Consider the following 14,586-nt stretch of genomic DNA (forward strand, 5'->3'; position numbering starts at 1 on the left):
AGGCCCCTCCAGGTCATGTGGGGACTGATCCTCCAGAAGACATGTGGATCAGCATGGGGTAAATGTTGGTGCATGGGATGGAACAGGTCCCGGTCAACCACTCCCTGGTACCTCATAAGGAGGTCAGAGACCCTGTACTGTTAACTCTGGTTCTGACCCTGGGGCATCCATTGAGTTTGGTGCCGATGAGGGCAATGCCAGCACCAGTTGATTCCACACTGGTAGCATCTGGGGCGGCAACAGACCTTTTCTGCCTTTCTGTCCTGGCCTTGCCCTTGGTCCAGGACTTTTCCAAGGCTTTGTGTTTTATAGCCCTGGTGGCTGGACAGGCTCCTGAACCTGTGAGTGTTGGCACTCTAACTGGATGTGTCCCTTCCACAGTGAGTGAAAGTGGAGCTGGTGCCAAGCTCAGTGCTCTGGAAAAGTCTTCAGCATCCCTGCAACCTGCACTGCCAGTGTTACCATGGCACCGTCAATTACTTCGGTACCACTGCTGACTTGGTGTAAGGATCTGGGGACTAGACCCTGGGTCCGCAGAGTCTGGAACAGTTGATATTCCCACTGGGAGGCCATGCAGAGGCACAGCCAGGGAGCACCGTGGGGAGTAGGTCCTGCAGGAAGTGCTGCCCAAGAAACCCAGAGTGACAGTACCCTGCAGCCCTCTGATTGGCCAAACACCCTCTTTAACCCTAACGGTTGCCCCAGGAAGTTGCCTGGGCAATCACACAGACTGCAATTTGTTGCAACACCAGGCTTTGTTTGATCTCTGGTCTTCGACTCCAACCTGACTTTGACTCATGTGATTCCTCGAACTCCTGCTCGGCAACTACTGTCCCTGGTGGGCAGACCTCAGCCCAGTTGTGACCAGTAGGCAAGACTGCCTACGCCCCAGTCCCTTACACTTCAGGATCAACACTGGTGCCGTTACCAGATGTGATGGGTTCGGTCACAGAAACCTCCTTGGGACTGTCACCTGTTCTGCTGAAATTACCTCTGAGCCCGTTTTCTCTGATGGCTTGGGACTCCAGAACCCTGCCTTGTTGAGCCAGACACACTAGCGTGCTGCAACACAGACCCAGGTCTGAACCACGCCCCCAAAGCTCCAGGCTTTAACCGAAAACCACTCAGCAGGTTACCTGTCTCCAGCACCCAGTTCCCAATTGGATCCAAACCCCAAATAAATCTGTTTTACTCTGTATAAAGCTTATACAGGGTAAACCCATAAATTGTCCACCTTCTATAACACTGATAGAGAGATATGCACAGCTGTTTGCTCCCCCAGGTATTAATCACTAACTCTGGGTTCAATAATAAGCAAAGGTGATTTTATTAAATATAAAAAGGAGGATTTAAGTGGTTCCAAATAATAACAGACCGAACAAAGTAAGTTACCAAGCAAAATAAAACAAAACACTCAAGTCTAAGCCTAATACATTTAAGAAACTGAATACAGGTAAATCTCACCCCCAGAGACATTCCAATAAGCTTCTGTCATAGAATATCAGTGTTGGAAGGGACCTCAGGAGGTCATCTAGTCCAACCCCCTGCTCAAAGCAGGACGAATCCCCAATTTTTGGCCCAGGTCCCTAAATGCCCCCCTCAAGGATAGCACACACAACCCTGGGTTTAGCAGGCCAGTGCTCAAACCACTGAGCTATCCCTTCTTTCACAGACTAGACTCCATCTTAGTCTGGGCCCAATCCTTTCCCCTGGTACAGTCCTTGTTCCAGCTCAGGTGGTAACTAGGGGATTTCCCATGGCTAGAACCACCTTTGTTCTGTTCCACCCCCTTTTATATCTTTGGCACAAGGCCAGAATCTTTTGTCTCTCTGGGTCTCTACCCCTCCTTCTAAAAGGAAAAGCACTAGGTTTAAGATGGATTTCAGTATCATGTGACATGTTCACATGTCCTGTGAGACCCCAAGCCTCTATTCTTCCTGGGCTGATTCACAGGAACAAGGGAAGGCTGCAAGTAAACAGAGCCATTTACAACCAATTGTCCTAGTTAATGGAAGCCATCAAGATTCTAAGCCACCGTTAATGGCCCACACTTCACATAATTACAGTAGGACCTCAGAGTAATACTTCATATTTCTAGTTTTAGATATAAGAATGATACATTCATACGAATAGGATGAACACACTCAGTAGATTATAAGCTTTGTAATGATACCTTACAAGAGACCTTTTGAATAAAGCATATTCCAGTTGCATCATTTACACTCATAAGCATATTTCTATAAAACATATGGAGTACGTCACACCACAAACAATGAAGGAGTACTCGATGCAGCCAGTACCATTTCCGCCGTCAGCACGAGCTGCCTTGTCATTCTGGGCTATGGACAAGTCAGAACAGTTGGTCGCACCCTCACAGCTAGCTCCACCTTTATCCCTGGAAGCCTGGGGCTCTTAGATCCCAACCTCGATGCCATTTTCCTCTCATTCTCCATCACCTGACCTGAATCAGGGGGCATTCATGGAGTGCTATGAGTACCAGGATTGGCGCTTGTCTCTCCGTCAGGATGGGAGCCCTTGACTTGGCACCTAGTGGTCACCAATGCACTATCCATAACAGTGGCCTCCATGGAATCCATGGGATGCTCCTCATCTCACTCTCTAAGCGAGATCTCCAGGCACGTCTGTGGTGGTGACCATTGATCTGCTACAGGCCCAGGCACTGGGGAGCCTTCCCCTTGCAGCACCTCCAGAGTCATCCCATCCAGGTCAGTCAGTCCAGGAGCAGAATCCAGCTCTGGCACAATTAACTGCTTCATCTTCGTTCCCGGATGATTCCATGCTGCCTGGCTCTTCCTCCACTTTGGTTCCAGAGGATTTCAAGGCATACCAGGACTTTTTGTGGCACATGACTGTTTCCTCTAGGTATCCAAGCAGAGTTCCTGCAGAAGAACACCCACAAATTACTGGATATCCTGCAGCCATCTGCCCCTGGGAGAATCATCTTCCCTATTAATGATGATGTAATGTCCTGGGTCTTGAACTCAGGCCTGGGAGTCTCCAGACAGCTGCCACATCCTGGCCTTCACCCCATGGCTACTTAAACCTGGTGGGCTGAGAAGCTACTAGCCCCAGCCAAGGCACCACCCATGGGAGTTCTGATTGGAGAATCGCCCATTGGCGACTGGAGATTGGTCCAGATATGCTATTTAAGCCAGGAGGAGGAAGAGGTGCTTTCCTGTTGTGCTTTCCTGTTGTGGCTGCATTGGACCCTGCTTCTGCCTGCCTCTTGCACCCAACCCCGTTCCTGTTTCCTGCTTTGCTCCTGGCTCCCTCCTTACCCCTGCCTTCACTCCTGTTTCCACCATGCTCCTATTCTGTGCTTGATCCTTGCCTCTCCTCCTGCCCTTACACCTCACCTCCGATCCTCAGCTACCAGTCCTGGCTCTGACCATGGCTTCTGACTGTGACTCTGGCTTGACCCCTGATGGCTCTGGTGCTGACCCTTGGCTTCGTTCCCTAACCTGGATGCCTGCTCTGCCCACTTGACCTGACTCCTGCTCTGACTACTAGGCCAGACTGCCTACATCTCAGTCTCTGATGGCTGTGCTCCTTGAGCCTGCTGGAGCACACTGGCTTTGGTACCCCTTGCAGCAAAGTGCATGGAGACATGCTCCTTCATTCTAGTGCAGGGATTTGAGAGCTTTTACTTCCATACATCCACAAATTCCCTAGTTGTAACCTCAGTGAACAATAGAGCCCAGCAGGGCAGGTTTAAGTCCACTACCAAGGATAAGGACACTGAATGAATGGATCTTATGGGTAGGAAAATTTCTAGCCTTCTATCTGGACAGGACTAAACAGTTTTGTGCTTTGCCTCACTTCACCTCATATGCAGATCGTATGACCATGTCAAATGCTCTCTTCACAGACGATCTTTAAATGGATGAAATCCTTTATCAGGACTGCTTATGAGATAGCTTTGGCTATGCCCCCCCTCAGCGGGCGCGAGCTCGTTCTATGAGAGCACAAGCAACAGCAGTAGCGTTCCTCAGTGACATCTCAATACTGGACATCAGCAGGGCTGCTACATGGTTGTCCATACATACGTTTGTGACCCAGTATGTCATTACTGCATCTTCCAAGGTGGATGCAAGTTTTGGCAGGGCGGTTCTGCCATGCTTGTTCGGGTAGTCTCTGAGCCCTGTCTCCTGGGGTGTTAGTCACCTAAGTGGAATACATGGCTGCATCTTCTTAAAGAAGAAGCAATGGTTACTTACTGTACCTGGTTCTTCAAGATGTGATACAGACGTGTCCTCCATAAGCCACCCTCCATCCTCTCTGCATCAAAGTCTAGTCTGTGGGTGTTTGGTGTGAAGGAAGTGAAGGGGAAGGGGCTATGGCAATGCGGCATGAACACCGCTTCTCTATGGGTACTGCTGGGCAAAATCCGCAGTCTCCGGCATGCTGGGCATGCGCACACCCAAGTGGAATACGGATCTTCATCGTATCTTGAAGAATTACCATTACATAAGTAACTGTTTCTTTCTAGTCTTCATTAAGGGCACTTTGTACTTGGCTATTCTGCCTAGCATTTTCCTTCATTGTACTAGACTAGAGTTGAAATTCTGCGATCTCTCTGTGCACCATTTCACCTTTCCTTGAGTTACGCCCAATACAAAGTTTAATTTTCTTTTTTTACAACAGATCTTTTTCTTTGGTGCCAACAGAATGTACAAGCTCCCAAGATATATTATTTTCCCAGTTCAGTGTAGTACGTGGTGCCTTTTGAATCTGTAATAACCTTCAGCCTTAATCTTTCTTATCTGTTTTAAAAGGTTCTTGACCAGCCTAGCTTTTTATTCTCTGCTGAAATTAACTGACTTTATATGACTCTGTACTCAGCTTGTCGTCAAGGTGCACATGAATGATAACAGTACTAAGTCCCTGATGGTGGATGAACGGCAGGTGGCACGAGATGTTTTAGACAACCTCTTTGAGAAAACCCACTGTGATTGCAAGGTGGATTGGTGTCTGTATGAAATATACCCAGAACTACAAATTGGTAAGTTTCATAGGGCAAAGGGCCTATCTGGACTTATGGTATGTTTGTTCTATGGTACTGATAATTATTAAAAGTGAGACTATACTTCTAAGTTTTCCCTGCTCCCAGTATCCATTTATGGGCTCTCTCTCTGTGTTGGAGGCATCACTGTTGAAGCAGTCTGTCTGAATTGTAGGAATGCCATCACTACCTGCTGTCAAAGTGATGCAGAAAGTACCAGTCCACCCAGTAGGTGGAACTTTGCAGTGTGGTAATGTACTGAGCCTCTGTCACTCTGGGGGAATGCGTCTCCCACACCTCAGTGCAGCAGACCATGGAGACTCCCTGTTAACGGCCGTTTTCGTTATTCAGATTTTACACACACACAAAATGAACCAGTTGAATGATTATACAAAAAAACCAGCTAAAGTCTTAGATGAGAGAGTACAGTGGTGGAGTGCTGTTGGCCAGAGCGATCTCGCTTGGGCCAGCAGTGCTGTAATTAAGCAAACATTTCTGAGCAGCATGTCAGTCATTTCTGATATGCTTCACCTGTGGCTGCTTTTTTAAGTACAGATCACGTACGCTATAGTGTTCCTTTTCTTCAGTAGGGCTGCCACTCAGCTGGTGGTGCCTCATGACCCAAAGAGTAACGTGCCTGCTTCGGCTGACCTCAGAGCCCCTAGGGAACAGCTAGGTAAGAATTCACACAAATGGGTACAATTTAATCAATGTGGTTTCAAAGAGGCCTCGAGGCCTGAATGGGATGGAAGGTTCTTTCCCTCTGGACTATCACAAATGTCTGTCTCTGGGCCATGCTCAAAATGTATTAATGAAGAAAGAAATGCTGCCATGACCTTCTCCCAGTGGGGCAGTGCCCTGGAGAAATTGCAAACTGAAAATGGCCCCTAGAACGATAAATGTATAAACTCACCTAGCCATAATAAGCCAACGCAGATTTGAATATGTATTAAGAAAGTTAACATCAACCTCATGTACTAAAAAAGTCCCAGGAATAATTATCCTATTGCACTATAAATCAGATGTGGTGAATGGTTAGAAAAGAGTCTGGGTGCCTCTGAACATGGAGATATTCATCTACTGTTGGGAGTGGCAGATAAAGTAATTGCCTATCCACTCTTTCTACCCCATTAATATGATACATGAAGCAATATTGCCATCTTCTCTTGTACCTGCTTATCTTAACTAGAGAGAGACTGGAAATGGCACAAGAAATGTCACAGATGTCACTTTGAATAATTTTAGAGTGTTTCCTTGCTTTGGGAAGTTGCTGTCTCTGGTCTGGTCTGACCTGGATAGAAATCCCTGAACACTGGATGGCAGCATAGGGCCAAATTCTTTCCTGAACTACTATAACCATTGGACCATGGTGTTTACCTGTGTGTTTGTATGATCTGAAATGCCATTTTGAATCCCCTGCCTTATAGCCAGAGGCAGAGGATATTGGGGAAAACACAGGGAAAGAAATTAGGATTGGTGTTCAGACATTTTAAAGAAATAGAAAATATTTGCTGTATAGAAGTCCCAGCTGTATTTAGAGCCCCATCATTTTTGGTGTTGTACTAATGTAAAAAGAGACTGTCCCAGCCCCTGCACATAAAATCTTACCATCTAAGTAGAAGGATAGAACCTGTCAGGGGAAATGACTTGCCCAAGGTCATATGGCAGGTCCATGACAAAGGCAGGAATAGTACTGAAGTCTCTTGAATCTCACTGCACTGCCCTATCTTCTGGACCAAGTGAGCTGGATATAAAGTTTAACCATTTGTAGAAGGGTATTTTGGGTTGGGTGGAGCAGTATGTGTCAGGAGGTCTTCGGTTTCCCCTGGTGTGAAATATACTGTAGCAGAAAGAGGTTTCGTTAATTCTCTTCAAATGTTTTAAAATGCAGTCTGCTGTTTATTCCCCCTTGTACATTTGTTCACAGGATTAAAATAGTACCATTAACATTCTGATTAAGCAGACTTACTGGACTACAATATATTTTCATCAGAAAATGACACTTCATTGAACCCAAAATGCTTCACAGAAAGATCTCGAGTTCAGTAAACTCGCAGTGAACCAGGCAGGTTCCCATAACCTGCCAACTTGCCCAGCTTCCAACAAACCCAGTCTTCCAGGGTGCAGTGCTCTGGGGCAGCCCTGCCATGCCAGGCTAGGATCCCTGCCGTGGAGCCAGAAGCCAGCCCTGGGATGAACCCTGGCTTCAACTGAGGATCAGCTTAAACTCCACAGACAGCCTGGAAGCCTGGGGAGAGGTTCCCAGGGTCTGCAGCTCTGGGGCAGCCCTGCCCTGTGGACTGCCTGGGATCAGGGACTCCAGGGTTCAAGACTCCTGACCCAGCTGGCTCCCCAGGAAGCCAACAGGGCTGGGAGTCTGGAAGCTGGGGGGGTCCCCAGCCCAGAGCAGTCTGCATGGTGGGGCGGCCCTGGAGCCAGAGCCCTGGGAGACCTGGCAGCTGCTGAGTAAAAATGACATTCTGGTAAGTTTCACACTGCTATTTTCATTTAGCAGCTGTCAGGTTCTCAGGGAACAAAACAGTTTTTTTCAGGTATCTGTTTCATGGGAAATTTAGAAAAATTTGTTTTGGTTCCAATTTGGAATGGACCTGAAATTTCCTGTGAACTGGAATTCCCATGTTTTGGCCTGCTCTAATCTTAACATTTGTACAAAGAAACTATACTCTTCTATGTCATTTCCCTGCATGAGAGTTCTAGTGTAGCCTTTTTAAATATTACTTTGAGTAGCAAGCCCTAGAAGCCAACGTTTCAAATTAGTGAGTAAATATTCCAAAAAGAGTCCAAGCTATTTGTGTATCAGAACATCTTTGGTAGAGTACTGTACATATGTTTTTATGTAAGACTGTATGTAAATGAAATGAGCTATTCCTTCAGATAAATTGCATATTGAAAAATTTCATGAAGGTTTTCTGTGGCTTTACTGTGGTACTGTTTACATTGGGCTGTATTTTGCAACAGAGCAATTTAACCACATAATGAACTTGTATCCCGGTTTAGAGGCGACTATATTCCTCTGTACTGTCCTTGTGGCTGGGATTACTGCTAGAGCCACTGTTTTGAAAGTTATTTCCAAGTTACATTCATATCTTTTAGGACACAATTTACCCTTCTGTTCCTTACCTGTAATTATACAGTGGTTTACATTGTCAGTGGCTTTATTAAAAGTATTACAGTGCTTTGTGTTGCTGAGGAACAACGGAGTACATTGAGACAGACTCCCCAGCTGAGCCTCTGTAACGTCTGAAAGCACACAGTTGTTAAATCGTCAGAACTGAGTGTTGATGGACTGTATCGTACCCTTCCACTTGAGGGATTGAGGGAGGGTCTGAGAAGGGTATGAAACACTAGAAAAGGCCATCAGAATGTGCTTCCTCATCGCCTCCCGCATCAGTACAGTCCAAGTTGTCTGAAGAATGGGGTTACCAATGGCTATTGAAAGTAGAGCAAGAGTGCTCTTGGGGAACCTGCAGAGGTTTGCTGCACCCTGACTTAGCTGCTTAGGGACAAGGATGCCCAAGCGCACCCAGTGGCACAGCATTTGCACCACTCCTTGCAGTGTCCGTTCAGAGACGTAGAAAGACGCCGTCAGCAATCAGAGCTTTGGAAACAAGGATAAAAGGCTTGTGCAGGGCATGGCAAGTTAATGCTGGCTCTGCAGGCATTAATCTATGTTCAGTTTCACAACTTACTTCATGCCCATTATAAAACACTCGATACAGAGCAGCTGTACTAACTACAGCCCCAACCTGGCTAGCCGTGCCCCCTAACACATGTGCTATATCCTACACATGGAGCTAGCACCAAGGGGATGCCAGAGCTACATGCTACAGAGTTGCCTTGCCCTTTCACACTCCACCTCTTCTGTGAGGTGAGGCTCCCTTCTCTGCACAGGAAGGGACTGCAGGGCTCTGACTTCTTGAATGAACGTAAGATAATGGTTATATTCCGAGACAGGACTTTCTGTCTGCTGCCTCTGGAGTGTGTGTTTATCTTACGCTGACCTTTCTTGTCTCTGTAGAAAGGTTTTTTGAAGACCATGAAAATGTTGTTGAAGTCTTATCAGACTGGACCCGGGACAGTGAAAATAAGGTTCTGTTTTTGGAAAAAAATGAAAAATACGCTGTGTTCAAAAATCCCCAGGTAAGATAACGGGATATTGGCAAAATACTTTAAAATGATGTGGGTTAGTTTACACTATGCATGCTAGAGGTTTTATTGGCTTTAGTTCAGCCAGTTCTAAATGAAAAAAAACAAATCTGTGGTTTCAGTAACAAGGAAAAAACACACAAGAGAGCTTTTCCTCTGTAGTATATTCGTAAGCCTTGTCTACACTGCTAAAAATGAGACCTTCAGTTCCCCAATTGTGTAGCTTCATTGCAGGGAGCAATGGTGAAAGCTATTGGGTAAACACACGGCTCAGATGTAAAGATGAATGCAGATCAGAAACAGTGTTTGAACACAAGACCATCAGCACTGCAGCATGGGCCTCTGCAACTTGAGCTAAAGGAGAAGCTCCATTAGCTGGTACTAGTAGTAGGCTGTTATCCTCTGTGGATCAGCCACTAGAGAGAAACATGACACAGTTCACATGCAAGTTATGTAAGCACTTACAATAACTTATTAAACATGCTTCTAAACTATTAAACATGCCTTCATCTAAAGATTAATTGGGTTTATATATTTTTTGGGGGAAGGATGTTATCCCTTACACATTTGCCACCTACATGCTATCCAGCTAATGCTAGCAGCCATTGACAAAAGTTAGTGAGTCATACAATATAGGTCCTTTCCAGCATTTATCCTTCGCTTTGTTTCTATAATATACTTACTTACAAAATAGGGCTTTCATCTTCAGATCTCCACTCTTTCATGAGGACGTGCACATCATCACGCTCACCCATTTGTGATATAATTTACTGTGCAATGGAAATCACATTAAGAGGCTGCTCCATGAATCTGCGGCAGTGACTCAGTTATTGAGATGGAAGGTCAGAAGCTAATGACTAAAGGCTGGAATATTAACACATATTGGGTTGCATGCACACAAAGAAGACCACCTTAACATCTGAAAGACTGAAATCACTCTGTAATGCAGCTGCAATGATGCTAGGCGGACGTTTTGGGGGAAAATAGTAAAAAAACAGGCTATCTGGCATTGACACTAAAATTCAAAGAGCCTAGAGAATAATAATGACCCGAGGAAGACTGTAATATGGGAGGGAAAAAACCCTCCTGGAAATGCTTTTGTTTCATACATTTGGGTTAGATCATTCCCCCAGGGTAGCTGATGTTAAACTCACAAACCAAAATGTTAATCTCTTGTTTTTGAAACACTCTCTGGTCTTGATTCTTCTCTTCTACCTGTTTTGATCTCCTGATTTGCACTGCTGTAAATGAGAAAGAATCAGGCCCTGTGGATCAAATTGTGCACATTCCCTTTTGGTTTTGTAAAACTGATTGAAAGTATTTACACAATGTGCTTCAAATAGTGGCTGCTCTGTGCTTCTGTTCTACTACCACTGATAAGCTAGGGGAGACAGCTACACCTATCAGAGCCCTGTGAGTTGGTGCCTGTGTCCTGAATGTATGGACTCCTGTTTCTGTCCAAGGGATGACATCTGAGGGGTTAAACTAGAACAGCGATACTAAAACTAAAGGTAAAATTAAGAGGTGGTGTAAGAATTCCAAATAATTTAATAACCATGAAGAATTCCGTGCATGAATATCTATGTCCAGAGAAGGTGGTGTCTGACTGTAGCAGGCAAATGTCCACTTAAGGGACACTGAACTTTAAATTTAGTCCATTAAAGTTTAATAGTTTCAGGCAGGTACTACACCTGTCCCTCTGCTAATGCCTTTACAATCTGGCTTTACAATCTGATTCCTATTTTCTAAATTTGTTTTTCTCTCCTCTGCTGTCATGTGAAAGACCCGCACAAACAAGAGTGAAATTGACTATACACTGAGTGCAGTCAAATGCACAAGCAAACAGAAAATAGAGAAGTGGTTTTGCCCAGTACCTGCTGTTAGTTGTTATATGTCCCAATAGCAGGTAAGAATGTTTTAGACAGGAGCATGATTTTTAAATTGACAGTGTCCCTCAAACAAATGGTCTTATTTTTCTGGGATCATAACACAAGAACAGACTTTATACAATTTAATGTTTTGTGTACATACTATTTTAGGCACTTGCATTCCTATTGCTGCTTTTTTCTTAGAAGAATTTAATATTTACGAATCTTTCTCACTTACCACCTGTTCTCCCATTCGCTAACAGAAGTGGAGGAGAGTCTATCCTAGAATATAGAAGATGGGCCGCAGTAACTTTGTTAAACAATATGATGGAAGCCAAGTTTGAAGATTAGTTTCCTGGACCCTACTTAGCTTTGATTTAAGCTGCTGCCGGCTTCTCCAGATTCGTGTTTGTGATCTTCGAAGTGATAGGGCTGTGCAGATCCAGTCTGATTTAGGATTATGAAAAACACCATCTGCACTACAGCACATCATTGCTTTAGTATACAGTCAATATGACTTGAACACACAGACCAGATACTGTAGCAGGGAGTTGCTGAACACAGCTTTATTTTAATTCATTTTGTGCCTATAGTTTAAGTTGCCTTTAAGTTATATAAGTAGCTCATTCTAAAAGGGACTTTTTCAGTTGCTTATAACTTTGGCCATCTCGTGGTCTGGCCCTGCGTTTTGGAAAGTCTGACCAAAACAGTCCAGCCATTTTCAAGTGAGTAAGATTTTGTGCTATCAAAGACAAAAAACAAAAGCCACTTTTGTTAATATTAAAAATAATATTAGTCTTTCTTTTGAACAGCTCTGATGTTTCTGATTTTGGTACAGACTTCTCATTTGGTATAGAACTAATCCCTAGGTTAGACATATGCCACTTTGTGGACTGGGGAAAATCCATTTAGATTTGGTTCGTTTCAGAGTAACAGCCGTGTTAGTCTGTATTCGCAAAAAGAAAAGGAGTACTTGTGGCATCTTAGAGACTAACCAATTTATTTGAGCATAAGCTTTCGTGAGCTACAGCTCACTTCATCGGATGCATACTGTGGAAAGTTTAGAAGATCTTATTATATACACACAAAGCATGAAAAAAATACCTCCTCCCACCCCACTCTCCTGCTGGTAATAGCTTATCTAAAGTGATCACTCTCCTTACAATGTGTATGATAATCAAGTTGGGCCATTTCCAGCACAAATCCAAGTTTTCTCACACACACCCCTCCCCCCACACACACAAACTCACTCTCCTGCTGGTAATAGCTTATCTAAAGTGACCACTCTCCTTACAATGACAGGTTTCAGAGTAACAGCCGTGTTAGTCTGTATTCGCAAAAAGAAAAGGAGTACTTGTGGCACCTTAGAGACTAACCAATTTATTGGAGCATAAGCTTTCGTGAGCTACAGCTCACTTCATCAGATGCATATCGTGGAAACTGCAGCAGACTTTATATATACACAGAGAATATGAACCAATACCTCCTCCCACCCCACTGTCCTGCTGGTAATAGCTTATCTAAAGTGATCATCAGGTGGGCCATTTCCAGCACAAATCCAGGTTTTCTCACCCTCCACCACCCCCCCACAAATTCACTCTCCTGCTGGTGATAGCCCATCCAAAGTGACAGCTCTTTACACAATGTGCATGACAATCAAGTTGGGCTATTTCCTGCACAAATCCAGGTTTTCTCACATCCCCCCCACCCCCATATACACACAAACTCACTCTCCTGCTGGTAATAGCTCATCCAAACGATATGCATCTGATGAAGTGAGCTGTAGCTCACGAAAGCTTATGCTCTAATAAATTGGTTAGTCTCTAAGGTGCCACAAGTACTCCTTTTCTCCTTACAATGTGTATGATAATCAAGTTGGGCCATTTCCAACACAAATCCAGGTTTTCTCACCCCCCCCCCCCACACAGGCTCACTCTCCTGCTGGTAATAGCTTATGCAAAGTGACCACTCTCCTTACATTGTGTATGATGATCAAGGTGGGCCATTTCCAGCACAAATCCAGGGTTTAACACGAACGTCTGGGGGGGGTGGGAAAAAACAAGGGGAAATAGGCTACCTTGCATAATGACTAAGCCACTCCCAGTCTCTATTTAAGCCTAAGTTAATTGTATCCAATTTGCAAATGAATTCCAATTCAGCAGTTTCTCGCTGGAGTCTGGATTTGAAGTTTTTTTGTTGTAAAATAGCAACTTTCATGTCTGTAATCGCGTGACCAGAGAGATTGAAGTGTTCTCCGACTGGTTTATGAATGTTATAATTCTTGACATCTGATTTGTGTCCATTTACTCTTTTACGTAGAGACTGTCCAGTTTGACCAATGTACATGGCAGAGGGGCATTGCTGGCACATGATGGCATATATCACATTGGTGGATGTGCAGGTGAACGAGCCTCTGATAGTGTGGCTGATGTTATTAGGTCCTGTGATGGTGTCCCCTGAATAGATATGTGGGCACAGTTGGCAACGGGCTTTGTTGCTAGGATAGGTTCCTGGGTTAGTGGTTCTGTTGTGTGGTATGTGGTTGCTGGTGAGTATTTGCTTCAGGTTCGGGGGCTGTCTGTAGGCAAGGACTGGCCTGTCTCCCAAGATTTGTGAGAGTGTTGGGTCATCCTTCAGGATAGGTTGTAGATCCTTAATAATGTGTTGGAGAGGTTTCAGTTGGGGGCTGAAGGTGACAGCTAGTGGCGTTCTTTTGAAATGCTGTAGTTTCTTTTGGTAACTCTCAGTGGGATCAGAGGGTAATGCCCCTCCACCCCCACGAACATGATACAGTTCTGTGGTGACCTGGAATCCTATTTTCGACGTGTCCGACTCAAGGAATATTTCCAACATACCTCTGAACAATATACTAATCCACAGAGACCTCCCTACCAACACTACAAAAAGAAGGATTCTAGGTGGACTCCTCCTGAAGGTCGAAACAGCAGACTGGACTTCTACATAGAGTGCTTCCTCTGACGTGCACGGGCTGAAATTGTGGAAAAGCAGCATCACTTGCCCCATAACCTCAGCCGTGCGGAACACAATGCCATCCACAGCCTCAGAAACAACTCTGACATCATAATCAAAAAGGCTGACAAAGGAGGTGCTGTTGTCATGATGAATAGGTCGGAATATGAACAAGAGGCTGCTCGGCAGCTCTCCAACACCACTCTCTACAAGCCATTACCCTCTGATCCCACTGAGAGTTACCAAAAGCAACTACAGCATTTGCTCAAGAAACTCCCTGAAAAAGCACAAGATCAAATCTGCACAGACACACCCCTGGAACTCCGACCTGGGATAGTCTATCTACTACCCAAGATCCATAAACCTGGAAATCCTGGGCGCCCCATCATCTCAGGCATTGGCACCCTGACAGCAGGATTGTCTGACTATGTAGACTCCCTCCTCAGGCCCTATGCTACCAGCACTCCCAGCTACCTTCGAGACACCACTGACTTCCTGAAGAAACTACAATCCATTGGTGATCTTCCTCAGAACACCATCCTGGCCACTATGGATGTA

General features: G+C 44.9%; 1 protein-coding gene across 4 annotated transcripts in view; it reads left to right on the forward strand.

Moving 5' to 3' along the window:
- Positions 1 to 14,586, forward strand: part of APBB1IP (amyloid beta precursor protein binding family B member 1 interacting protein) — a 103,848-nt gene that overhangs the window by 52,231 nt on the left and 37,031 nt on the right. For all 4 annotated transcript variants that reach the window (XM_073334280.2, XM_073334282.2, XM_073334281.1 and 1 more), the window contains 2 exons: positions 4,864 to 5,023; positions 9,063 to 9,184. In XM_073334280.2, the coding sequence (XP_073190381.1) occupies positions 4,864 to 5,023; positions 9,063 to 9,184 (282 nt within the window). The remainder of the gene's footprint in view (positions 1 to 4,863; positions 5,024 to 9,062; positions 9,185 to 14,586) is intronic.

The sequence above is a fragment of the Lepidochelys kempii genome, chromosome 2 (genome assembly GCF_965140285.1).
Source record: "Lepidochelys kempii isolate rLepKem1 chromosome 2, rLepKem1.hap1, whole genome shotgun sequence".
Taxonomy (NCBI): Eukaryota; Metazoa; Chordata; order Testudines; family Cheloniidae; genus Lepidochelys; species Lepidochelys kempii.